At 44.9% G+C, this 26,264-nt stretch overlaps 1 protein-coding gene across 9 annotated transcripts in view; it reads left to right on the forward strand.

Annotated features, from left to right (window-relative positions):
- Positions 1–26,034, forward strand: part of WIPF3 (WAS/WASL interacting protein family member 3) — a 157,000-nt gene extending 130,966 nt beyond the window's left edge. For 8 of the 9 annotated variants that reach the window (XM_056519901.1, XM_056519898.1, XM_056519896.1 and 5 more), the window contains 4 exons: positions 13,554–14,243; positions 18,777–18,932; positions 19,973–20,074; positions 23,743–26,034. In XM_056519901.1, the coding sequence (XP_056375876.1) occupies positions 13,554–14,243; positions 18,777–18,932; positions 19,973–20,074; positions 23,743–23,783 (989 nt within the window). In that variant the 3' untranslated portion in view covers positions 23,784–26,034. The remainder of the gene's footprint in view (positions 1–13,553; positions 14,244–18,776; positions 18,933–19,972; positions 20,075–23,742) is intronic. The other variant, XR_008843957.1, reaches the window with a different exon arrangement.
- The last annotated feature ends 230 nt before the right edge of the window (positions 26,035–26,264 follow it).

Raw genomic sequence — 26,264 nt, forward strand, 5'->3', positions numbered from 1 at the left:
CACACAAGGAACGCTTTCACTGGCACTAGGGCAACAAGATCCGGCGAGGGAGTGAAGGGGAAGTGAGGTGATATAGGGAAGTGCACAGGTGTAACACTAATTGGAACCACTGCACCAATCAGCGGTGCAGTGGCCCTTTAAATCGCAAAGACCCGGCGCGCGCGCGCCCTAGGGAGCGGGGCCGCGCGCGCCGGGACAGAACTGACGGGGAGCGAGTAAGGTACGGGAGCCGGGGTGCGCATCGCGAGCGGGCGCTACCCGCATCGCGAATCGCATCCCGGCCGGAGGTGGTAACGCAGCGCCCCGGGTCCGTGGAACCGACCGGGGCGCTGCAGTGAGGGAAGTGTAGCGAGCGCTCCGGGGAGGAGCGGGGACCCGGAGCGCTCGGCGTAACAGTACCCCCCCCCTTGGGTCTCCCCCTCTTCTTGGGGCCTGAGAACCTGAGGATCAGACTTTTGTCCAGGATATTGTCCTCAGGTTCCCAGGACCTCTCTTCTGGACCACAACCCTCCCAATCCACTAAAAAAAAAGTTCTTCCCCTGACCTTTTTAGAGGCCAAAATCTCTTTGACAGAGAAGATGTCCGAGGAGCCGGAAACAGGAGTGGGAGGAACAGATTTAGGAGAAAAACGGTTGAGGATGAGAGGTTTAAGAAGAGAGACGTGAAAGGCATTAGGGATACGAAGAGAAGGAGGAAGAAGAAGTTTGTAAGAGACAGGATTAATTTGACACAAAACTTTAAAAGGACCAAGATAGCGTGGTCCCAACTTATAGCTCGGGACACGGAAACGGACATATTTAGCGGAGAGCCATACCTTGTCTCCAGGGAAAAAAATGGGAGGAGCTCTTCTTTTCTTATCTGCGAATCTCTTCATGCGAGAAGAAGCCTGTAAGAGAGAATTTTGGGTCTCTTTCCATATGGTGGAAAGATCACGAGAAATTTCATCCACAGCGGGCAGACCAGAGGGCAAGGGGGTAGGGAGGGGGGGAAGAGGGTGACGGCCGTACACCACGAAAAACGGAGATTTGGAGGAAGATTCAGAGATTCTGAAATTATACGAGAATTCGGCCCAAGGTAGAAGATCTGCCCAGTCATCCTGGCGGGAGGAAACAAAATGTCGTAAATAGTCACCCAAGATCTGGTTAATTCTCTCTACTTGTCCATTGGATTGAGGATGGTATGCAGAAGAAAAATTTAATTTAATCTTGAGTTGTTTACAGAGAGCCCTCCAGAATTTAGACACAAATTGGACGCCTCTATCCGAGACGATCTGTGTAGGCAACCCGTGAAGACGAAAAATGTGTACAAAAAATTGTTTAGCCAACTGAGGCGCTGAAGGAAGACCAGGAAGAGGGATGAAATGTGCCATTTTGGAGAATCGATCAACGACCACCCAAATAACAGTGTTGCCATGGGATGGGGGTAAGTCAGTAATAAAATCCATACCAATCAGAGACCAAGGTTGTTCGGGGACAGGTAGAGGATGAAGAAAAGCAGCGGGCTTCTGGCGAGGAGTCTTATCCCGGGCACAGATAGTGCAGGCTCGCACAAAGTCCACCACATCAGTCTCTAGAGTCGGCCACCAATAGAAGCGAGAGATGAGTTGCACAGATTTCTTGATGCCCGCATGACCTGCGAGATGGGAGGAGTGACCCCATTTGAGGATCCCAAGGCGTTGACGTGGAGAAACAAAGGTCTTTCCTGGAGGAGTTTGCCTGATGGAGGCTGGAGAAGTGGAAATCAGGCAGTCAGGAGGAATGATGTGTTGAGGAGAGAGTTCAATTTCAGAGGCATCTGAGGAACGAGAGAGAGCATCGGCCCTAATGTTTTTATCAGCAGGCCGAAAGTGAATTTCAAAATTAAATCGGGCAAAGAACAGAGACCACCTGGCCTGACGAGGATTCAGCCGTTGGGCAGACTGGAGGTAGGAGAGGTTCTTGTGATCGGTGTAAATAATAACTGGAAATCTTGATCCCTCCAGCAGATGCCTCCATTCCTCAAGTGCTAATTTAATGGCTAGAAGCTCTCGATCCCCGATGGAGTAGTTCCTCTCCGCCGGAGAGAAGGTCCTGGAAAAAAAACCACAAGTAACAGCATGCCCGGAAGAGTTTTTTTGTAGAAGGACAGCTCCAGCTCCCACTGAGGAGGCATCAACCTCCAATAGGAAGGGTTTAGATGGGTCAGGTCTGGAGAGCACGGGAGCCGAAGAAAAGGCAGACTTGAGTCGTTTAAAGGCGTCTTCCGCTTGAGGAGGCCAAGACTTGGGATCGGCATTTTTTTTTGTTAAAGCCACAATAGGAGCCACAATGGTAGAAAAATGTGGAATAAATTGCCTGTAATAATTGGCGAACCCCAAAAAACGTTGGATGGCACGGAGTCCGGAGGGGCGTGGCCAATCTAAGACGGCAGAGAGTTTATCTGGGTCCATTTGTAGTCCCTGGCCAGAGACCAAGTATCCTAGAAAAGGAAGAGATTGGCATTCAAACAGACATTTCTCTATTTTGGCATAGAGTTGATTATCACGAAGTCTCTGAAGAACCATACGGACATGCTGGCGGTGTTCTTCAAGATTGGCAGAAAAAATCAGGATATCGTCCAGATATACAACAACACAGGAGTATAGTAGATCACGAAAAATTTCATTAACAAAGTCTTGGAAGACGGCAGGGGCGTTGCATAGACCAAAGGGCATGACCAGATACTCAAAGTGTCCATCTCTGGTGTTAAATGCCGTTTTCCATTCATCCCCCTCTCTGATGCGGATGAGATTATAAGCACCTCTTAAGTCCAGTTTGGTAAAAATATGGGCACCTTGGAGACGATCAAAGAGTTCAGAGATGAGGGGTAGGGGGTAGCGGTTCTTAACCGTGATTTTATTAAGACCGCGGTAGTCAATGCAAGGACGTAGAGAGCCATCTTTTTTGGACACAAAGAAAAATCCGGCTCCGGCAGGAGAGGAGGATTTACGGATAAAGCCCTTTTTTAAATTTTCTTGGACGTATTCAGACATGGCAAGAGTCTCTGGGACGGACAGAGGATAGATTCTGCCCCGGGGTGGAGTAGTGCCCGGGAGGAGGTCAATGGGACAATCATAAGGCCTGTGAGGAGGTAGAGTCTCAGCTTGTTTTTTGCAAAAAACGTCCGCAAAGTCCATATAGGCCTTAGGGAGACCAGTTACATGAGGAAGCACAGGGACACGGCAAGGTTTACTGGGAACCGGTTTTAAGCAGTCCTTGGAACAAGAGGGCCCCCAACTCTTGATCTCCCCAGTGGACCAATCCAGGATTGGGGAATGGAGTTGAAGCCAGGGAAGTCCAAGAAGGATTTCAGAAGTGCAATTGGGGAGGACCAACAGTTCAATCCTCTCGTGATGAGATCCGATGCACATTAGAAGGGGCTCCGTGCGGAAACGTATAGTACAGTCCAATCTTTCATTGTTTACACAATTGATGTAGAGGGGTCTGGCGAGACTGGTCACCGGGATGTTGAACCTGTTGACGAGGGAGGCTAAGATGAAATTTCCTGCAGATCCAGAGTCCAAGAAGGCCACAGCAGAGAAGGAGAAGGCAGAGGCAGACATCCGCACAGGCACAGTAAGACGTGGAGAAGCAGAGTAGACATCAAGGACTGTCTCACCTTTGTGCGGAGTCAGCGGACGTCTTTCCAGGCGGGGAGGACGGATAGGACAATCCTTCAGGAAGTGTTCGGTACTAGCACAGTACAGGCAGAGATTCTCCATGCGGCGTCGTGTCCTCTCTTGGGGTGTCAGGCGAGACCGGTCGACCTGCATAGCCTCCACGGCGGGAGGCACAGGAACAGATTGCAGGGGACCAGAGGAGAGAGGAGCCGGGGAGAAGAAACGCCTCGTGCGAACAGAGTCCATATCCTGGCGGAGCTCCTGACGCCGTTCGGAAAAACGCATGTCAATGCGAGTGGCAAGATGGATGAGTTCATGTAGGTTAGCAGGGATTTCTCGTGCGGCCAGAACATCTTTAATGTTGCTGGATAGGCCTTTTTTAAAGGTCGCGCAGAGTGCCTCATTATTCCAGGATAATTCTGAAGCAAGGGTACGGAACTGTACGGCATACTCGCCAACGGAAGAATTACCCTGGACCAGGTTCAACAGGGCAGTCTAAGCAGAAGAGGCTCGGGCAGGTTCCTCAAAGACACTTCGAATTTCCGAGAGGAAGGAGTGTACAGAGGCAGTGACGGGGTCATTGCGGTCCCAAAGCGGTGTGGCCCAAGCCAGGGCTTTTCCAGACAGCAGGCTGACTACGAAAGCCACCTTAGACCTTTCAGTGGGGAACTGGTCCGACATCATCTCCAAGTGTAATGAACATTGGGAAAGAAAGCCACGGCAAAACTTAGAGTCCCCATCAAATTTATCCGGCAAGGATAGTCGTATTCCAGAAGCGGCCACTCGCTGCGGAGGAGGTACAGGAGCTGGCGGAGGAGATGATTGCTGGAGCTGTGGTAGTAACTGTTGTAGCATAACAGTCAGTTGAGACAGCTGTTGGCCTTGTTGCGCAATCTGTTGTGACTGCTGGGCGACCACCGTGGTGAGGTCAGCGACAACTGGCAGAGGAACTTCAGCGGGATCCATGGCCGGATCTACTGTCACGATGCCGGCTGGCAGGTAGTGGATCCTCTGTGCCAGAGAGGGATTGGCGTGGACCGTGCTAGAGGATCGGTTCTAAGTCACTACTGGTTTTCACCAGAGCCCGCCGCAAAGCGGGATGGTCTTGCTGCGGCGGTAGTGACCAGGTCGTATCCCCTAGCAACGGCTCAACCTCTCTGGCTGCTGAAGATAGGCGCGGTACAAGGGAGTAGACAGAAGCAAGGTCGGACGTAGCAGAAGGTCGGGGCAGGCAGCAAGGATCGTAGTCAGGGGCAACGGCAGAAGGTCTGGAATCACAGGCAAGGAACACACAAGGAACGCTTTCACTGGCACTAGGGCAACAAGATCCGGCGAGGGAGTGAAGGGGAAGTGAGGTGATATAGGGAAGTGCACAGGTGTAACACTAATTGGAACCACTGCACCAATCAGCGGTGCAGTGGCCCTTTAAATCGCAAAGACCCGGCGCGCGCGCGCCCTAGGGAGCGGGGCCGCGCGCGCCGGGACAGAACTGACGGGGAGCGAGTAAGGTACGGGAGCCGGGGTGCGCATCGCGAGCGGGCGCTACCCGCATCGCGAATCGCATCCCGGCCGGAGGTGGTAACGCAGCGCCCCGGGTCCGTGGAACCGACCGGGGCGCTGCAGTGAGGGAAGTGTAGCGAGCGCTCCGGGGAGGAGCGGGGACCCGGAGCGCTCGGCGTAACAATTATGTAAAGATATGCATGTCGATTTATTTGAGCTCTGTCTATATAGCGTGGTCTACCTTTAAATGATCGGTCGCGCTGGTGCGAGCGATGGAGGTTTGAATGGCTGGTGTGGTAAGCTGAAAGGGTGATATTCCTATAGTATAGAATGGGTTAAACAATCTGGTTATAGTGAGAAGAGTGATGAATACTTTCAGCAGAGTCGTTCCTATTAATACCTGTTCAAGAGCTGTATTACTGATTCTGTATAGGTATTATAGAGGAGAATGCTTGATGCTGTGGGCTCTCCCTGAGGGAAAAAATGCGAGTGAAGTCCCTTTCTACAGTTCCACTCTGTATAATTTGTAATAGTAATATAATCACAGCAGAGTATTGTAAGCTAATGGAATGTCCGCAAAACATAGGAATATTTTCATAGGTAGATATTTACTATTAAAGTGCTTAGTGGCGTACCTGATAAGGCTCCCGATGGTACCTGCTGCGCGGTCAGCACTATTACGGGCCCTCAATGGGGGTATTCCTGGATTGATAAACAGGTGTGGAGTTGGAGTTCTGTCCGGGAAATAGTTGATTGTAATCCGTCAAACGCTCCCTTCAACTAACCGGATTACAATCAACTATTTCCCGGACAGAACTCCAACTCCACACCTGTTTATCAATCCAGGAATACCCCCATTGAGGGCCCGTAATAGTGCTGACCGCGCAGCAGGTACCATCGGGAGCCTTATCAGGTACGCCACTAAGCACTTTAATAGTAAATATCTACCTATGAAAATATTCCTATGTTTTGCGGACATTCCATTAGCTTACAATACTCTGCTGTGATTATATTACTATTACAAATTATACAGAGTGGAACTGTAGAAAGGGACTTCACTCGCATTTTTTCCCTCAGGGAGAGCCCACAGCATCAAGCATTCTCCTCTATAATACCTATACGGAATCAGTAATACAGCTCTTGAACAGGTATTAATAGGAACGACACTGCTGAAAGTATTCATCACTCTTCTCACTATAACCAGATTGTTTAACCCATTCTATACTATAGGAATATCACCCTTTCAGCTTACCACACCAGCCATTCAAACCTCCATCGCTCGCACCAGCACGACCGATCATTTAAAGGTAGACCACGCTATATAGACAGAGCTCAAATAAATCGACATGCATATCTTTACATAATCCAGTCACTGTGTTTTCATTTTTGGTCACCAGGTGAGCACTCCCTCACACCACTCACAGTTCCATCTATATCATCAGGATCTCTCCCTCCTTCTACAGCATCATCAGGTTAGTCCATCCCACCTAGCTTTAATAGACATGTGTCTGATTTGCGCTTGCCAATTCAATAATAATTTACAAATCTGTTTAACTTTCCGGAGCCAGTTGATATATAAAAAAAAGTTTTTGCCTGGAATACCACTTTAACACCCCACAGGTGTTTGACGAATTTTCATAAAATTTGGATGGGAAAATGAAAAAAAAACATTTTTTTCACAAAAATGCTGGTTTTACCCTAAATTTTTCATTTTCACAAGGGAAAATAGGAAAACAGCCCCCCAAAATTCGTAACCCCATTTCTTCTAAGTAAGACTGACTGACTTCCATTCCAAACAAATGCTCTCTCCAAAAGCTCAATGGCGCTCCTCCTCTCCTGAGCATTGTAGTGCGCCAGCAGAGCACTTGACGTCCACACATGGGCCCACATTTATCATTGTCTTTAGACTGTTTTTTGTGTCTAAAAAAGGAGCAAAAAAGGAGCAAGCAGGGTTTTTTGCGCCTTTTTTGGCCCCTTTTTGTTTACACATTTCTGCTGATTTTGAGTTGCAATCTACTGATTCTGGCAATACACATGATATGGAAGGGTTTTATCAACTGAGCTTTTTTGTGAAAAGGAGCAAAAATGGCGCAAAGCCACTGAAAAGTCTCTAAAACTACACCAGCCCAGACATGGTGTAGCTTTTTGGTGTATGTGAAGAGAGAAATTTCAGAAAGTGTGACCTGCACAAAATTTATGAAATGCTCTTTGACCATTTAATAAATTTGGTGCTCCTGCACATTACCAGCACACAAAAAAAGGTGTAAAAAAATGCTTCACTTACACTACAATGATAAATGTGGGCCATGGGTTATTTCCATACTCAGAAGAAATAGGGTTACAAATTTTGGGAGTCATTTTCTCCTATTATCTCTTGTAAAAATGTCTAATTTGGGGAAAAAACTGCATTTTTGTGAAAAATAAATATTTTTCATTTACACATCCAACTTTGACAAAAATTTGTCAAACACCTGTGAGGTGTTAAGGCTCAGTGTACCCCTTGTTACGTTCCTTGAGGGGTGTATTTTCCAAAATAGTATGCCATGTGGGGTGTTATTTGCTGTTTTGGCACCATGGGGGCTTCCTATATGTGACATTCCCCCCAAAAACCATTTCAGCAAAATTTGCTTTCCAAAAGCAAACTCCTTCTCTTCTGTCTTAAAAAATGTCCTGCTGACTAAATCTAGTTTTTATATTAAAGGGGCAAACCAACTAGTCAATGTTAATTATTATAAATGCAGCCAGGCATAATGGGAAAATAAATAATAATAATCTTGCCAGAGTACCCCTTTAATCTGTTGGGGTCGGAGGGTGTACAGGTCCGCCCTTGTATCCCAGTACTTAAGGATTTCCGATCACCGCCGCTCGCCGGGTGGTGATCAGAACGGGATACCTGCTGAAATCATTCAGCAGGCATCCCGTGACATCACCCCCCCCCCCCCACCCCCCACCCCCCCGTAACAGCGATCACAGTGATTGGACGGTCAATTCTGACCGTTCCATAACAGCTTTTCCGGGCTGATCAGGTCTCTGGTGACCCAATCGTCCAGAAAATAAGGGTGATCGGTGCTGTCCAAGACAGCAGCAATCACCCTAAAGGATAGGAGTGAGCTGGCAGGGGTGCCACCTCCTCCTATCCCCTGCCATTGGTTGGTCAGGACTGACCAACCAATAGCATATGGGGGCGGGAGGTTCAAGGGTCAGATCCCCTGCTCTGCCCGCCCCTCCAATTCTGGGCAGAAGGGGGGAACAATCCGTGGTGGCTGTGGCAGCGCCCTGCAGATGCAGGGCGGCGAAGGCAGTTATAGTGCAGAGGCGATCAGGTCAGTGTCTGTGAAGGGTCACAGTTTGGAGATCATAGTACAGTGATCCCCAAACTGTTACTCCCCCCCCCCCCCCCCCCCCCCCCAAGATCTTGCTAAGCTACAACACCCAGCATGACCAGAGAGCCGTAAGCTGTCCGGGCATGCTGGGTTTGTAGTTTAGCAAGATCTGGAGGGCCACAGTTTGGAGATCACTGTGCAGTGTTCTCTAAACTGTGGCTTTCCAAATCTTGTAATACTACAACTCCCAGCATGCCCAGGCAGCCATTTGGAAACTACGCCTCTTAAGGAACGTAACAAGGGGTGCAGTAAGCCATAACACCCCACAGGTGTTTGACAAATTTTTCGTTAAAGTTGGACATGAAAAAGAAAATTTTTATATTTTTTTCACTACAATGCTGGTGTTACCCCAAATTTTTCATGTTCACAAATGGTAATAGGAGAAAACCCCCCCAAAATTTTAACACCATTTCTTCTAATTATGGAAACACCCCATATGTGGATGTAAAGTACTCTGTGGGCACACTACAATGCTCAGAAGAGCAAAATTTGGCTGGAGAGAATTTGGCTGGAATTGAAGGCCATGTGCATTTACATTTTGGAAACTACATCCCTCACGGAATGTAATAAGGGGTGCAGTAAGCATTTACACCCCACAGGTGTCTGACAGATTTTTTTAACAGTGGTCCATGAAAATGTAAAATTTTATTTTTCATTTACCCAGCCCAGTGTTACAAAGATCTGTCAAACACCAGTGGTGTAAATGGTCACTGCACCCCTTATTACATTCCATGAGAGTTGTAGTTTCTGAATTGGGGTCACATGTCGGGCGGTCCACTGTCCTGGCGCCATGGGGGCTTTGTAAACACACATGGCCCCTGACTTCCATTTCAACCAAATTCTCTCTCCAAAAGCCCAATGGTGGTCCTTACCTTCTGAGCCCTGTAATGTGCCCGTAGGGCACTTAATGTCCACATATGGGGTATTTCCATACTCCTATTACCTTGTAAAAATTAAAAATTTGGGGTGACACCAGCAGTTTTGTGAAAAAAAAAACTTTTTCATTTGCACTTTCTACTTTAAAAGGGTACTCCCGTGGAAAACTTTTTTTTTTTTTAAATCAACTGTTGCCAGAAAGTTAAACAGATTTGTAAATGACTTATATTTAAAAATCTTAATCCTTCCAGTACTTATCAGCTGCTGAATACTACAGAGGAAATGGTTTTCTTTTTGGAACACAGAGCTCTCTGCTGACATCATGACCACAGTGCTCTCTGCTGACATCTCTGTTCATTTTAAGAACTGTCCAGAGTAGAAGAAAATCCCCATAGAAAACATATGTTTTTCTGAACAGTTCCTAAAATGGTCAGAGATGTCAGCAGAGAGCACTGTGGTCATGATGTCAGCTGAGAGCACTGTGTTCATGATGTCAGCAGAGAGCTGTGTTCCAAAAAGAAAACCATTTCCTCTGTAGTATACAGACCCTAAAAAGTACTGGAAAGATTAAGATTTTTTAATAGAAGTAATTTACAAATCTGTTTAACTTTCTGGCACCAGTTGATTTAAAAAAAAAAGTTTTCCACGGGAGTACCCCTTTAACGAAAGTTAATCACCTGTCGGGTGTAAAGGTTCACTGTACCCCTTGTTATGTTCCTTGAGGGGTGTAGCTTCCAAAATAGTATGCCATGTGTGGTTTTCTTTGCTGTTCTGGCACCATGGGGGCTTCCTAAATGAGACATGCCCCCCTAAAACCATTTCAGCAAAATGTGCTCTCCAAAAGCCCAATGTCGCTCCTTCCCTTCTGAGCCCTCTAGTGCACCCACAGAGCACTTTACATACACATATGAGGTATTCCCTTACTCGAGAGAAATGGGGTTACAAATGTTGGGGGACATTTTTTCCTATTACCCCTTGTGAAAATGAAAAAATTGGGATAACACCAGCATTTTAGTGAAAAAAAAATCAAAATTGAAATTTTCACGCCCCACTTTAATAAAAGTTCGTCAATCACAAGTTTTCAAAATAGTATGCCATGTATTTTTTATTTTTTTTTTGCTGTTCTGGCACCATGGGGGCTTCCTAAATGCAACATGCCCCCCCAAAACCATGACAGCAAAATCCCCTCTCTCCTTCCCTTCTGAGCCCTGTAGTGCACCCACACACTTTACATCCACGTATGAGGTATTTCCTTACTCGAGAGAAATTGGGTTACAAATTTTTACAAAACTGAACTGGTCCCTGAAAAATTCAGATTTTGAAATTTTTGTGAAAAATTGGAAAATTGCTGCTAAACTTTGAAGCCCTCTGATGTCTTCCAAAAGTAAAAACATGTCAACTTTATGATACCATATTGTATATGTGAATCAATATAAAATGTATTTGGCATGTCCATTTTCCTTACAAGCAGAGAGTTTCAAAGTTAAAAAAAATGCAAAATTTTCTAATTTTTCATGAAATTGTGGAATTTTTCACCAAGAAATTAAGTGTTAGCAATAAATTGCAAGTGTTAAAAATTTACCACTAACATAAAGTAGAATATGTCACGAGAAAATGATCTCGGAATCAAATTCATAAGTAAAAGCATTCCAGAGTTATTAATGCTTAACGTGACCAGTGGTCAGATTTGCAAAAAAATGCTCTCATCCTTAGGGTCAAAATGGGCTTTGTCCCCAAGGGGTTAAACATATTGTTAATTACATATTTGTTATGCATATTACATTTCCTATTTTACTATCTGCATTTAAACATAAACCTTAAAATCTTGCACTTCTCACTCTGGTCACTGAGCCTCATTTTAAGCTGACATACAACACTCTTACACAAAAGTCAGTAGGTCATCTGCAGACTACTGGTTCCTATGATCCATGTGGCTGCTGTGATCCATGTGTGCTGTTAAAGGGGTATTCAGGAGAAATAAAAACATAACCCAGAGTATAGCTGCCCAAAAGTTATATAAGGGTACGTTCACACGTGCGTATTTTTGCTGCAGATCTGCTGCAGATTTGCTTCTGCAGATTTTGCTGCCCATTGACTTCAATGGGCACAAAAATCTGCTGACTCAAATCTGCAGCAGAAAATCCGCACGTGTGAACGTACCCTAAATCTGCAATATACTTTTGTTATATAATTTGAATGTTTTATCTACATATGGAGCTTCTCAAGCCCTGCCAGAAGCTTAGTAGTGCAGTGGTTCCAACACAAGCTCACTGCTAACTCCTGCTATTTGTGTCAGGAACAAGGTTGCATGCTATACCCCTACCCTTCCTCCTGCTTCTCTCCACATTAACTTTATTTTACCACTGTCCTTCCATCGGAGTACCCCTTTAAAATATGAGATAAGTATTTGCCAAAACTCTCAATTTTTATGCAGATTTAAACTGTAATGTTGTAAAACATGACTCTAAAGTGGAATTTTCTGTGCAGATTAGAAAATTAAAGTGTCCCTGTCACTTAGAAAAACTTTTGGCTTGTCAAAAGCATTGGTTCAGTCAAGTTCTGGCTGTTCAGACCCCCACTGATTGATAGAATGAGTTGGCATAAGACAGACTCTCTAGAAAGTCTATGGAGCCTTATACAGCGAGCAACTAAAGTCTATGGAGCCATATACAGCGAGAAGCCAAAGTCTATGGAGCCTTATACAGCGAGCAGCCGAAGTCTATGGAGCCTTATACAGCGAGCAGCCGAAGTCTATGGAGCCTTATACAGTGAGCAGCCGAAGTCTATGGAGCCTTATACAGCGAGCAGCCGAAGTCTATGGAGCCTTATACAGCGAGCAGCCGAAGTCTATGGAGCCTTATACAGCGAGCAGCCGAAGTCTATAGAGCTTTATACAGCGAGCAGCTGAAGTCTATGGAGCCTTATACAGCGAGCAGCCGAAGTCTATGGAGCCTTATACAGCGAGCAGCCGAAGTCTATGGAGCCTTATACATCGAGCAGCCAAAGTCTATGGAGCCTTATAAAGCGAGCAGCCGAAGTCTATGGAGCCTTATACAGCGAGCAGCCGAAGTCTATGGAGCCTTATACAGTGAGCAGCCGAAGTCTATGGAGCCTTATACAGCGAGCAGCCGAAGTCTATGGAGCCTTATACAGCGAGCAGCCGAAGTCTATGGAGCCTTATACAGCGAGCAGCCGAAGTCTATGGAGCTTTATACAGCGAGCAGCTGAAGTCTATGGAGCCTTATACAGCGAGCAGCCGAAGTCTATGGAGCCTTATACAGCGAGCAGCCGAAGTCTATGGAGCCTTATACATCGAGCAGCCAAAGTCTATGGAGCCTTATAAAGCGAGCAGCCGAAGTCTATGGAGCCTTATACAGCGAGCAGCCGAAGTCTTTTAAGCCTTATACAGCGAGAAGCCAAAGTCTATGGAGCCTTTTACAGCAAGCAGCCGAAGTCTGTGGAGCCTTATACAGCGAGCAGCCAAAGTCTGTGGAGCCTTATACAGGGAGCAGCCGAAGTCTTTTGAGCCTTATACAGCGAGAAGCCAAAGTCTATAGAGCCTCATACAGGGAGCAGCCGAAGTCTATAGAGCATCATACAGGGAGCAGCCGAAGTCTATGGTGCCTTATACAGCGAGCAGCCGAAGTCTATGGAGCCTTATACAGCAAGCAGCTGAAGTCTATGGAGCCTTATACTGCGAACAGCCGAAGTTTATGAAGCCTTATACAGCGAGCAGTCAAAGTCTATGGAGCCTTATACAGCAAGCAGCCGAAGTCTATGGAGCCTTATACAGCGAGCAGCCGAAGTCTATGGAGCCTTATACTGCGATCAGCCGAAGTCTATGGAGCCTTATACAATGAGCAGCCGAAGTCTATGGAGCCTTATACAGCAAGTAGCCGAAGTCTATGGAGCCTTATACTGCGAGCAGCCAATCACTCATTCTTGCAATCAGTGGGGTCTAAACACCCAAAACGTTCAATACTTTTGACATGTCTCTGTGACATGTCAGAAGTTTTTGAAAGTGAAAAGGACTCTTTAAATTAAGATTGTGACTTGTTTTGCACTCTTATGAAATCTGATAACAGCAGCCATGTGTTCTCTATTGACTAAAAGAATTCAGTTCTTTACATTGTATATTGTATTTATTGTAATTACAGGAAACAAGAATGCTCCACAGCTTCCAGGAATGAAAGGAAGTGTTCCTAAACAACTAGATCAAATGCCCATTAAAATTGACCTATCAAAGCCTGTTCCACACACAATAGCTGCTAGACCTCCTCCACCACGTCCTACTATCCTTGGCCAGTCAGCACCAGTGCCTCCTCCAATACCACCATCAAGCAGCAAACCTCATCTGATGCCATCTTCTCCAGTTCCCCCAACTTTTAAAGAGAGATCTGCAAAACCAACAGTAGAATCAAGTGTTCCACCTTCACCATTAAATTCTCAAGACAAGACAAAACTTCAAAGACCTCTTTCTAATTTTTTTCCATCTACTCCACCACCACTTCCACCTCATCCTCCACCTCCACTACCACCAGGCTATCCTGGTAGGAGAAGCCCTTCCCCTTCATTAGCTGATGCCAGAGATCATTCAGGACCTCCAGACCCTCGGTTAGAAGACCACATCCCACCACTACCTGAAATCAGGGATCTTCCTCCACCTCCACCACCTCCGCTTCATCCAATGTCAATGTCTGCCAAGCGAAGATTATCTGAGCCTTTGCCGCCTCCACCTTTTTTTGTCAGTGAGCACAGTAATGTCCCACCTCGGCCACCAAAGGGGCCTCCTGGAAGGCCTTCTGTTCCACCTGTACCTGGACATGGGAGGCCTCCAAAGCTTGCTGGTAAGACCTGATTTGTGAGTTAAAGTTGTATTCTAGCCGCTAACACTTATCTTTTTTCCACAGGTGTTTAGGATATCTGTTACAAATCCATGGATTACTCATAAATGATGCATTGACATTTTTACACTAAATTATCTGAGGGATGAAACTGCTCTGTGTAACATCAGCCAACATGGTTTTTAAGATGATAAAAATGAGCCATATATTTTTTCTTTTGTTTAGAAAAATGTTCTATTGTGTATTTATTCGATGTCCATTAACCCCTTAAGGACACATGACGTTCTCATACGTCTCCATTTCCGAGTCCTTAAGGACGCATGACGTATGAGAACGTCATGTGTTTTACCGCCCCCCCGCAACCATCTGGAGCGGAGCCGGTGCCCGATGCCTGCTGAAATCGTTCAGCAGGCATCGGGGCATATCGCCCAGGGGGGTCATTATGACCCCCCATGTCGGCGATGGCCGCAGATCGCAGGACAATTCAGTCCAGCGATCTGCGGCGGATTCCGGGTCAATCGGGTCTCCAGTGACCCGGTGACCCGGAATTATTGGCTGATCGGGGCCGTCAGAGACGGCCCCGAACAGCCATAGCCAGCAGGGGTGAGGTGGCACTGGTGCCACCTCACGATCGCCCTGATTCGTCGGCCGGATTACCGGCCGACCAATCAGGGCGCCTGCTGCGGGTGTCACTCCCGCAACCCGCTCCGCCCCTCTTCCGGAGGACGTGAGTGGGTGCGGGACGTGCACCCCGGGTGCTGGGGACCCCGATCCCCGGCGCCCCTGTTGGGATCGGGGCCCCAGGAGCAGCGGCGGCGGCGGAGACGACGAGGGACTGACCTGGTGCAGCGAGGATCGTTGGAGGTGAGTGACAGCCTCCTGCTGTTGCTTAGCAACAGCTTCCAGCATGCAAAAAGGGCATGCTGGGAGCTGTAGTTATGAAACAGCAGGAGGCAGACCACCACAACTCCCAGCATGCCCTTATGGGCATGCTGGGACTTGTACTTTTGCAACAGCTGGAGGCACATTCTTTCTATGGAAAAGTGTACCTTCAGCTGTTGTGTAACTACAACTCCCAGCTTGCACAATCAGCTAAAGTACATGCTGGGAGTTGTAGTGGTGCATCTGGTGGTTGCATAACTACAACTCCCAGCATGCCCGTTGGCTGTCGGTGGACTGCTGAGAGTTGTAGTTTTGCAACAGCTGAAGGCACACTGAGTTAAGTAGCAAACCAGTGTGTCTCCAGCTGTTGCATAACTACAATCCCCAGCATCCCCAGCCAAAGCAGTATGCCTCCAGCTGTTGCATAACTACAACACCCAGCATGCCCTTCCGCTGTCCGTACATGCTGGGGGTTGTAGCTTTTGCAACAGCTGAAGGCACACTGTTTGCAAAACACTGAGTTTGTTACCAAACTCGGTGTTTCACAACCAGAGTGCCTCCAGCTGTTGCAAAACTACAACTCCCAGCATGCACTGATAGACCGTACATGCTGGGAGTTGTAGTTTTGCAACAGCTGGATGTTCCCCCCCCCCAATGTGAACGTACAGGGTACACTCACATGGGCGGAGGATTACAGTAAGTATCCGGCTGCAAGTTTGAGGTGCGGCAAAATTTCTGCCGCAGCTCAAACTGCCAGCGAGAAACTACTGTGAACCCCCCGCCCGTGTGACTGTACCCTAAAAACACTACACTAACACACAATAAAATAAAAAGTAAAAAACACTACGTATACACATACCCCTACACAGCCCCCGTCCCCTCCCCAATAAAAATGAAAAACGTCTGGTACGCCACTGTTTCCAAAACGGAGCCTCCAGCGGTTGCAAAACTCCAACACCCAGCATGCACTGATAGACCGTACATGCTGGGAGTTGTAGTTTTGCAACAGCTGGATTCCCCCCCCCCCCCCCCCCAATGTGAACGTACAGGGTACACTCACATGGGCGGAGGATTACAGTAAGTATCCGGCTGCAAGTTTGAGCTGCGTCAAATTTTCTGCCGTAGCTCAAACTGCCAGCGAGAAACTACTGTGAACCCCCGCCCGTGCGACTGTACCCTAAAAACACTACACTACACTAACACAAAATAAAATAAAAAGTAAAAAACACTACATATACACATACCCCTATACAACCCCCCTCCCCAATAAAAATGAAAAACGTCTGGTACGCCACTGTTTCCAAAACGGAGCCTCCAGCTGTTGCAAAACAACTACTCCCAGTATTGCCAGATAGCCGTTGACTGTCCAGGCATGCTGGGAGTTTTACAACAGCTGGAGGCACCCTGTTTGGGAATCACTGGCGTAGAATACCCCTATGACGACCCCTATGCAAGTCCCTAATTTAGGCCTCAAATGCGCATGGCGCTCTCACTTTGGAGCCCTGTCGTATTTCAAGGCAACAGTTTAGGGCCACATATGGGGTATTGCCGTACTCGGGAGAAATTGGGCTTCAAATTTTGGGGGGTATTTTCTGCTATTACCCTTTTAAAAAATGTAAAATTTTTGGGAAAACAAGCATTTTAGGTAAAAAAAATATATATTTTTTTACATATGCAAAAGTCGTGAAACACCTGTAGGGTATTAAGGTTCAAATTACCCCTTGTTACGTTCCCCGAGGGGTCTAGTTTCCAAAATGGTATGCCATGTGGTTTTTTTTTGCTGTTCTGGCACCATAGGGGCTTCCTAAATGCGGCATGCCCCCAGAGCAAAATTTGCTTTCAAAAAGCCAAATGTTACTCCTTCTCTTCTGAGACCTGTAGTGCGCCAGCAGAGCACTTTTCACCCCCAGATGGGGTGTTTTCTGAATCGGGAGAAATTGGGCTTCAAATTTTGGGGGGTATTTTCTGCTATTACCCTTTTTAAAAATGTAAACATTTTGGGAAAACAAGCATTTTAGGTAAAAAAAAAAAAATTTTAATTTTTTTTTTTACATATGCAAAAGTCGTGAAACACCTGTAGGGCATTAAGGTTCACGTTACCCCTTGTTACGTTCCCCGAGGGGTCTAGTTTCCAAAATGGTATGCCATGTGTTTTTTTTTTGCTGTTCTGGCACCATAGGGGCTTCCTAAATGCGGCATACCCCCAGAGCAAAATTTGCTTTCAAAAAGCCAAATGTGACTCCTTCTCTTCTGAGACCTGTAGTGCGCCAGCAGAGCACTTTTCACCCCCATGCGAGGTGTTTTCTGTATCGGGAGAAATTGGGCTTCAAATTTTGGGGGGTATTTTCTGCTATTACCCTTTTTAAAAATGTAAAATTTTTGGGAAACCAAGCATTTTAGGTAAAAAAAATATATATTTTTTTTACATATGCAAAAGTCGTGAATCACCTGTAGGGTATTAAGGTTCACTTTACCCCTTGTTACGTTCCCTGAGGGGTCTAGTTTCCAAAATGGTATGCCATGTGTTTTTTTTTTGCTGTCCTGGCACCATAGGGGCTTCCTAAATGCGGCATGCCCCCCAAAAACCATTTGTCGCTCCTTCCCTTCTGAGCCCTCTACTGCGCCCGCCGAACAATTAACATAGACATATGAGGTATGTGCTTACTCGAGAGAAATTGGGTTTCAAATACAAGTAAAAAATTTCTCCTTTTTACCCCTTGCAAAAATTCAAAAATTGGGTCTACAAGAACATGCGAGTGTAAAAAATGAAGATTTTGAATTTTCTCCTTCACTTTGCTGCTATTCCTGTGAAACACCTAAAGGGTTAATACACTTACTGAATGTTTTTTTGAATACTTTAGGGGGTGTAGTTTTTATAATGGGGTCTCTTATGGGGTATTTCTAATATGAAGACCCTTCAAATCCACTTCAAAACTGAACTGGTCCCTGAAAAATAGTGAGTTTGAAAATTTAGTGAAAAATTTCAAAATTGCTGCTGAACTTTGAAGCCCTCTGGTGTCTTCCAAAAGTAAAAACTCATAAATTTTATGATGCAAACATAAAGTAGACATATTGTATATGTGAACCCCAAAAAAATATATTTTGAATATCCATTTTCCTTACAAGCAGAGAGCTTCAAAGTTAGAAAAATGCTAAATTTTCATTTTTTTCATCAAATTTTGGGATTTTTCACCAATAAAGGATGCAAGTTACCACAAAATTTTACCACTAAGTTAAAGTAGAATATGTCACGAAAAAACAATCTCGGAATCAGAATGATAACTAAAAGCATTCCAGAGTTATTAATGTTTAAAGTGACAGTGGTCAGAATTGCAAAAAACGCTCCGGTCCTTAAGGTATAAAATGGCCTGGTCCTTAAGGGGTTAATGCAGTGGTTCTCAGTGTATTAAGCCCAGAACCATGAATGAAAATAAATGACATTAAAGTACCCCTAAAGCTGCACATTTTATAGTAATAAATTACAGCAAGGGGATATTGTTTGTACCCCCTAGAAATATGGTGTGTTCTACCAGTTGAGGACCTATGCATTGGAGTATTTTGTCAATAAAATTTTTTGAATTAGATAACTGTATAATGCATGGAATCTTAATAAGAATTTATTCAAAAAGTTTATTGTATGATTCTTTTCATTAGCAAACAGTGGAGGGCGATTGGCTCCTCCACCACCACCTCCTGCACGATCACCATCTACAGAGCTTTCCAGCAGACAGCAGGGTCACCAACCTCCTAACAGAAATCTAGCACAGCAAGGATATCGTCCTCCTAGTCCTGGAAATATCCATCACTTAGGTAATGTTAATTTGACCTTTACTATTTATATATCTAAAATATTACTGCCATATACAAAACTTCTCTCTGTACATCTCCCTGGGTTTTTATTTGTTACTAAAACACAAAGGCAGACCCAAAAGACTAAAGATTTCATGAGAAGCAGCATGTGTTCATTTTCCAAATCTGCTATATATTGTCACTATAGCAGTAAAAAGAATTCTGGCACAAAAAAAATAAATGAAAGATGGCAACAAAAAAAATTTGGGGACGGCAAAATATGCATTTTGGCAGGAAAAAAAAACAAAGTGGCGCGAGAATGCCCTCTTACAAACTTTCATATTTTTAAAGCAACAAAAGAGACCTTTGAAAATGTGAGGAGGAAAAAATAAGGTGTGAATAATATCGCTGGAACTGAAATTACAGTAGTTTTTCAATATCTACCCCAGTGTATTTTGGAATAACACCCCTGCAGTGAGTGGATCCAGTGAGAAGTATAAGTCCTTCCTTTATATTTTCAATGCCTTTTGAATTCACTCCTGGCTTTGGCTCAAAAACTGCATCATATACTGCAGTTGTGTTTTTCCAACAAACATTGTGTTTGGATCCACCCTAAACAGGTTTTTCAGGATTTAACATTGATGGCCTATCCTTAGGACAGTGTTTCCCAACCAGTGTGTCAGGGCATGCTGGGAGTTATAGTTTTGCAACAGCTGGAGGCACCCTGGTTGGAAAACACTGCCTCAAATCAATATCAAAAGCCACCACTGGGTTGTCACTAAATCCCCATATTTTATCATCTACCACTGATATAAAATGATGACCTATCCTGAAAATAAAATATCAATACATTTTGCCTTTAGGGTCTATTCACATGTACAGTATTCTGTACAGATTTGATGCGCAGGATTTTCTGCTGCAGATTTCAATGTAAACTAAATAACTGAACACCGCTTCAAATCCTGTGCATCAAATCTGCGCAGAATACTGTACGTGTGAATAGACCCTAAATGTGGACATTGGTTTGACACAATATCTGACTAATAATATCTCTTTTACAGATGACTTTGAGTCTAAATTCACCTTTCATTCATTGGAGGACTTGCCACCGCCAGAAGTGTATGAACCATTTGAAAGGGTCTACCCCAGCAAATGCCATACCGGTATGTTCCTCACTGTTTTAGATAGATATATATTATATTCCGGACAATAATTTCTGTATTTATTTTTCTACTTAAAGGACATCTGCAGCGTAATTAACACTTATCCCCTATCCACAGGATAGGGGATAAGTGTTTGATCGCGGGGGGTCAGACCGCTGGGATCCCCTGTGATCTCCTGTACGGGGCCGCGGCTGTGCCGTGGTTCTCCCATGCAGGGGGCGTGCCAGCCGCAGCATGACGTTGCGGCCAGCACGCCTCCTCCATACATCTCTATGGAAGAGGCGGGAGGCAGTGTTCCTGCCTCCCCGTCTCCCCCATAGAACTGTATTGGGACGGGGAGGAGACGGGGCGTCACCGTCGACCTCTAGGTCGATGCTACGCGCCTTCAGCGCTCACTATGAGCGCTAATGGCAGCAGCCCGTTAGGGAGATCAAGGAGGGTCCCAGCGGTCGGACCCCCCGCAATCAAACACTTATCCCCTATCTTGTAGATAGGGGATAAGTGTATATTGTGCCGCAGTTGTCCTTTAAGAACATTGTGTACATTTACATTCTAGTCTTATGGTAATCAGAATGCAGTTTACTATGCCTTCTATTTTAACAGTACTGAAGGGTCTGAATGGTACAGTCCCCACTGCAGCTATTTGCAGATCAATCCATGTCTGATGGCTGCTCAGTTTTGTCAGTGAATTTGCCTTCTTACCCGTGCAGCCATTGGACACTGCATGTGGTTTTATCCACATGCAGTAACTGAAACATGGGACTTAACCCTTACAATACATCACATGTGCATGTGGAGCTATTATTAATGGTACATGTGGGATTACTTTTTAAACACAGGGTGTAGTGTTTATAATTCACAGTATTTCAAGCCACTTTAAACACAATATAAGGGTATGTTCACAATGCATAAAAAATATGCCCGTATTTTAATTATGGTCGTATATTCAGAAGTTTTTTGGGCATAATTGGAAAAAAAAGGACACATTTCAATATACATCCGATAATCTGGCTGTAAATAAATACACCTGTATTTTGTACGCTGTGTAAACATATCTTAATGAAATTTTATTATGAGTATTTTTACCCAAAATTGGGCATGGGTTAAAAACACAAAAAGGTTTTCTCTTTGTCAGTTCCACTAAAAATTAGTAAACAAATATTTACCAAAATACTATGATTAATAATTGGTTTTCTTTTAACTTCTAGTCTCATTTAGTGGCATCTTTTTCACAACTACACTCATATTTTGACAAGTAGTGTTGGTAGACAACTTTGTAGTTTAACCCCTTAACGACACAGGACGTAAATGTACGTCCTGGTAAGGTGGTACTTAACGCACCAGGACATACATTTACGTCCTAAGCATAACCGCGAGCATCGGAGCGATGCCCGGATCATGCACGGCAGGTCCCGGCTGCTGATCGCAGCCAGGGACCCTCCCGTAATGGCGGACATCCGCGATCCCGCGGATGTCCGCCATTAACCCCTCAGATGCCGCAGATCCCGCGGATGTCCGCCATTAACCCCTCAGATGCCGTGATCAATACAGATCAAGGCATCTGCATAATCGCGGTCATTAAAATAAATGATCGGATCGCCCGCAGCGCTGACGCGGCGATCCAATCATCCAGCACGGCAGACGGAGCTCCCCTCACCTGGCTCCGCTGCCTTCCCGGCGTCTTCTGCTCTGATCTGCCTTCCCACAGACCAGAGCAGAAGATGACTGATAATGCTGATCAGAGCTCTCTGCTGCGTTCACTCGCACAGTGCTCTCTGCTGACATCTCTGTCCATTTTAGTAACTGTCCAGAGTAGGAGAAAATCCCCATAGCAAACATATGCTGCTCTGGACAGTTCCTAAAATGGACAGAGATGTCAGCAGAGAGCACTTTGCTCCTGATATCAGCAGAGAGCACTGTGTTCCTAAAAAGAATTTCCTTTGTAGTATTCAGCAGCTGACAAGTACTGGGAGGATTAAGATTTTTTTAATATAAGTAATTTACAAATCTGTTTAACTTTCTGGCACCAGTTGATTAAAAAAAAAAAAGTTTTCCGCCAGAGTACCCCTTTAAGTTGTACAGTGGTAACAGAGGTGGGGCCTGCTTAAGGAGATTGCAGTGGTCTTGCCATTTACATCACCTTTATAATTTTTCAACTTGATATTTTTATTAGTTTAACTCCAACATATCTTTTATTTTCTGAGGTTTAATGTGACTCATAAAGTTGTGCCCTTTTTGCTATATATCACCGTGGAATGTGATAATGTAATAGTTTAGACAGTTCCAAAAGCAACAAAATCCCTCAAAGTTTTAACAGTGTCATAGTAATAAAATGTGAAAAGGTGGTGGGGGGAGGTCAATGGGATTTTAGGGTTACACTTTTTACCCCCCTAGCGGCCTATTCTAAGCAATCAATCAACAATTAATGTAACATTATAGTATTGTAATATTAATATGCTTTATGTGATTGGAACTGTATATCCAAAGGCAGTTTTTAACAATCCATAAGGCACAAAAGAGGCCCAGGGCAAGGTAAGGCCTCGGCCTGCCCCAGCAACACATCTGCACCATGGGCCATGGAGCAACTACAAAACTACCAGGAATCAGCGGGATTTACTGTGTAAATTGCTATTGATTGTGGCATGTAAACACTTAAATAATGGATATCACCACCATCACCTACGTGTGTTATTACCGGCAGATGTGAGCTGCTGATAGCACCGGGCATCTGCCGGTTATGTCGCCCCGACTCTTCAGCCGACCCCATACTTCCTCGCTCATCCCATGATGTACCTGTATGTCATAGTTCAAAAAGGGGTTAAAACCCAGCTTGAAATAAAACAAATTTGACTAGCTTCTGTTACAGTTATGTCTTCAATATAAGTTGAAATGAAAATACAACTAGAACCTCAATCTCCTGATTCGTAAAATGTTCCCTTGTCTGTCTCTCTTTGGTAAACCAACAGCTGCTGTCTTTAAACACTGACATGTCTCCTTGCTCAATTTAGTTTAATACAGTGGTCCCCAAACTGTGGCCCTCCAGATGTTGCAAAACTACAACTCCCAGCATGCCTGGACAGCCAACGGCTGTCCAGGCATGCTGGGAATTGTAGTTTTGCAACATCTGGAGGGCCACAGTTTGGTGACCACTGGTTTAATATAATTGTAGCTACGGAAGTTGAGGGCAGGTCATTGCACTTTTTTACTTTAGAAACTGTTTATTATTCTATGTACTTTTATTTTCTTATTCTCAAATATCTTGTTTTAAAGAAAAATTCTTTAATAAAAAAAACTGTTATAAAAAAGAAAGTGTGCTCTAGTGGAGGCAATAGTGTATGTGCATAAAATGTATCATACATCCGCCTGGTGTCTGTTTTGAAAGATTATAAAAATAAGAAATTTTGGAATAAAAAAAAAAAAAAAGAAATTTATCATACACCATGGGAATTTTCAGAAATATGATGCAAGGACAATTAAAAAAAAGGTGCGACTAAAGCCAAACCAGGACTAAAACCAGGACTTGAAAAAGAGGTCATGATAAATCTGCCCCAATGTGTTAACCCAGCCAAATAACACTGTTTCTGGAAGAAACCAACTATGTTTTCTAGCCTTATAGAACTGCTTTCAGAAATGATCAATTGTTAATATTGTCTTTTATATCCTCTCAGCACCTCCAGGACCCCCACCCCAACGGCCACAGATAAGATGAAAAAAATCTTCATTACAATATGAGTCCAAGGAGACTGCTGAAGAATCAAGCTTCTTTGGTATGAATGAGTTCAGATCTGGTGACAGTATGTGACTCTGCTGTATACCTACCTAAGTTGACCTGTATAGAAGAGTTCCTGAATATAAATGTACATAAAGCACAGAGTAAAAGATATTTATCACTGTATTTACGTAGCTATTTAGCAGTATGGATGAATGGGACATCAACAACACCTCTGTGATGCTGCCTATGTAAGAACATTACCCTGAATGTAACTTTTTGTAGAGCTTTATCTGTTCAGCGAGGGACAATGCGGAGTAAAGTGCCTTTGTAATGTTTTTTATTGAATAGTTTGTCTTCTTTGTATGATTGTTATGTTACTGCACCATGAGAAATACAGGTGGAGAGCTGAGGCTGCCCTGGTTAATGTGAATAAATATCCACGGTGGCATACCTATCAGGTCACCAACACTACTATATTATGTATACCAAACATAGAAACGTAGAAATGAAGCACTCACCAGGTGAAGAGGTAAATCGCCAGCTTCTTTGATTTCATGTGTAGCTTACAGCAATGTAGTAGGTGCGAGGGAGAGCGGGCAGGTGTAGTAGGTGGGGGAAAGGAATGGGCGACGGTCCGTTATCGCGCTTGCGCGCTTCGTCAGGCCCCACCGGGAAATATTAAAGTCTCCTACAATCCCTATTACAAAAGTATGTTGAACAAGGAATTATTTCAGAGAAAAATGACGAAAAGTTGTTCCCTAATTATCCACATAAACCATATTGGTACTATATACCTAAAATTCACAAGTCCCCGAGCCGACCCCCAGGACGTCCCATCTTCTCGGCAATCGGCTCGGTGACGGGGGATTGTTGAAGTACATTGGCTAATTAGGCCGATTTTGGCCAATTCCCGACATATCTCAAGGATAGAGGAGAATTTTTGCAGGCTATACAGGAAGTGCATTGGCAAGAGGATTTCTAGTTGGCCTCTATACCCGGATCCCCCAAGAGTTGGGGGTCCGGGTGTTGGGGGATCTCCTCGTCGATATAGGCATTGAAGGGGATTGGTGGAATTAATTTGCGAATCCCTCACATTTATTCTAACCCAGAACGCATTCCGGTTCAATAACACCTGTATAGACGGGAGTTGCCATGGGCACTCCCGTAGCCTGTTCCTTTGCAAATTTATTTTTGGCCGCCTATGAAAAAGTGTTTGTTTTTTTCCAAATATAACCCCTTCACTACATATGTGAAAACATTTCTAAGATATATGCATGACATCTGTATAGTCTGGTCCGGGTCAGAGGTTCAGTTTAATCAGTTTGTCACCTACCTGAACCATAATAACATGAATATGCACTTTACAGCAGTATTCGGAGGAGGTGAGATGAAGTTCCTGGATGTGAAGGTGGAAGAAGATTAAAAACAGCTAGCCATAGGAAACCTACCGCTACGAACGCATTGTTGCATTATGACAGCTTCCATCCCCCTCACGTCAGGAAAGCCATCCCCTACTCCCCATTCATCAGAATTAGGCGTATCTGTAGTAATGACATTTTCAACGAGCAAGCAATTGATCTAGTGAGTCACCTAGTGGCCAGGGGATATCCATCTAAACAAGTTCATAAAGCCTTTGAGAAAGCTAGTAAAATGGATTGGGTGTCCCTTTTGAAAAATAAAAGGCTGAAGCAGGACAATAGGCAATTCACTTTTTCATTTGCGCATTCCCCTGCTGATAATGTGATCCAATCACCGATCCACCACTACTGGCATATAGTGGAGGGAGATCCTGATTAAGAGAAGTTGTATTAAAAAACCTTCCTACTGAAAAAAAATCGCACTAAAGAAAGAAGGCTAGTATCCAACCAATTTAAATCTACGAATAAAAACTTGTTGGACCAATGTTTACCTTCTGGGAACTTTCGTTGTAAGCAATGCTCACATTGTAGTTTTGACATGGAGGCGAAATACGTACACATGGGTGGAATGGTATGTCAAACATTTTACAGTGGTCCCTCAACATACGATGGTAATTCGTTCCAAACGACCCATCGTTTGTCGAATCCATCGTATGTTGAGGGATCCGTGCAATGTAAAGTATAGGAAGCTGTACTCTCCTGTCCCCGTCGCTCCGGACCAGGTCCTCACCGCTCCCGCTGCTGTTCCAGGGGCTCCCGATGCTGTCCCGCTGCTCCGGTGTCTTCTTCGCGATCCTCCGGTGTCTTGCGCATCTTCTGCAGGGTCCGGGCCATGCTTTCCGCTGACGTTATTACGCTGCTGCGCCGGCGCGGCGTGCGTAGTGACGTAATAACGACGCCGGAAAGCAAGGCCCGGACCCTGGAGAAGATGCGCAAGACACCGGAGGATCGCGAAGTGGACCCGGAGCAGCGGGGATAGGTAAGTGAACCTGCTGGGGCACATTACACTGCTATCCGACAGCAGCTTAAGCATTTTGCGCTGTCGGATAGCAGTTAATGC

This window comes from Hyla sarda, chromosome 5, assembly GCF_029499605.1.
Source record: "Hyla sarda isolate aHylSar1 chromosome 5, aHylSar1.hap1, whole genome shotgun sequence".
NCBI classification, from domain to species: Eukaryota; Metazoa; Chordata; class Amphibia; order Anura; family Hylidae; genus Hyla; species Hyla sarda.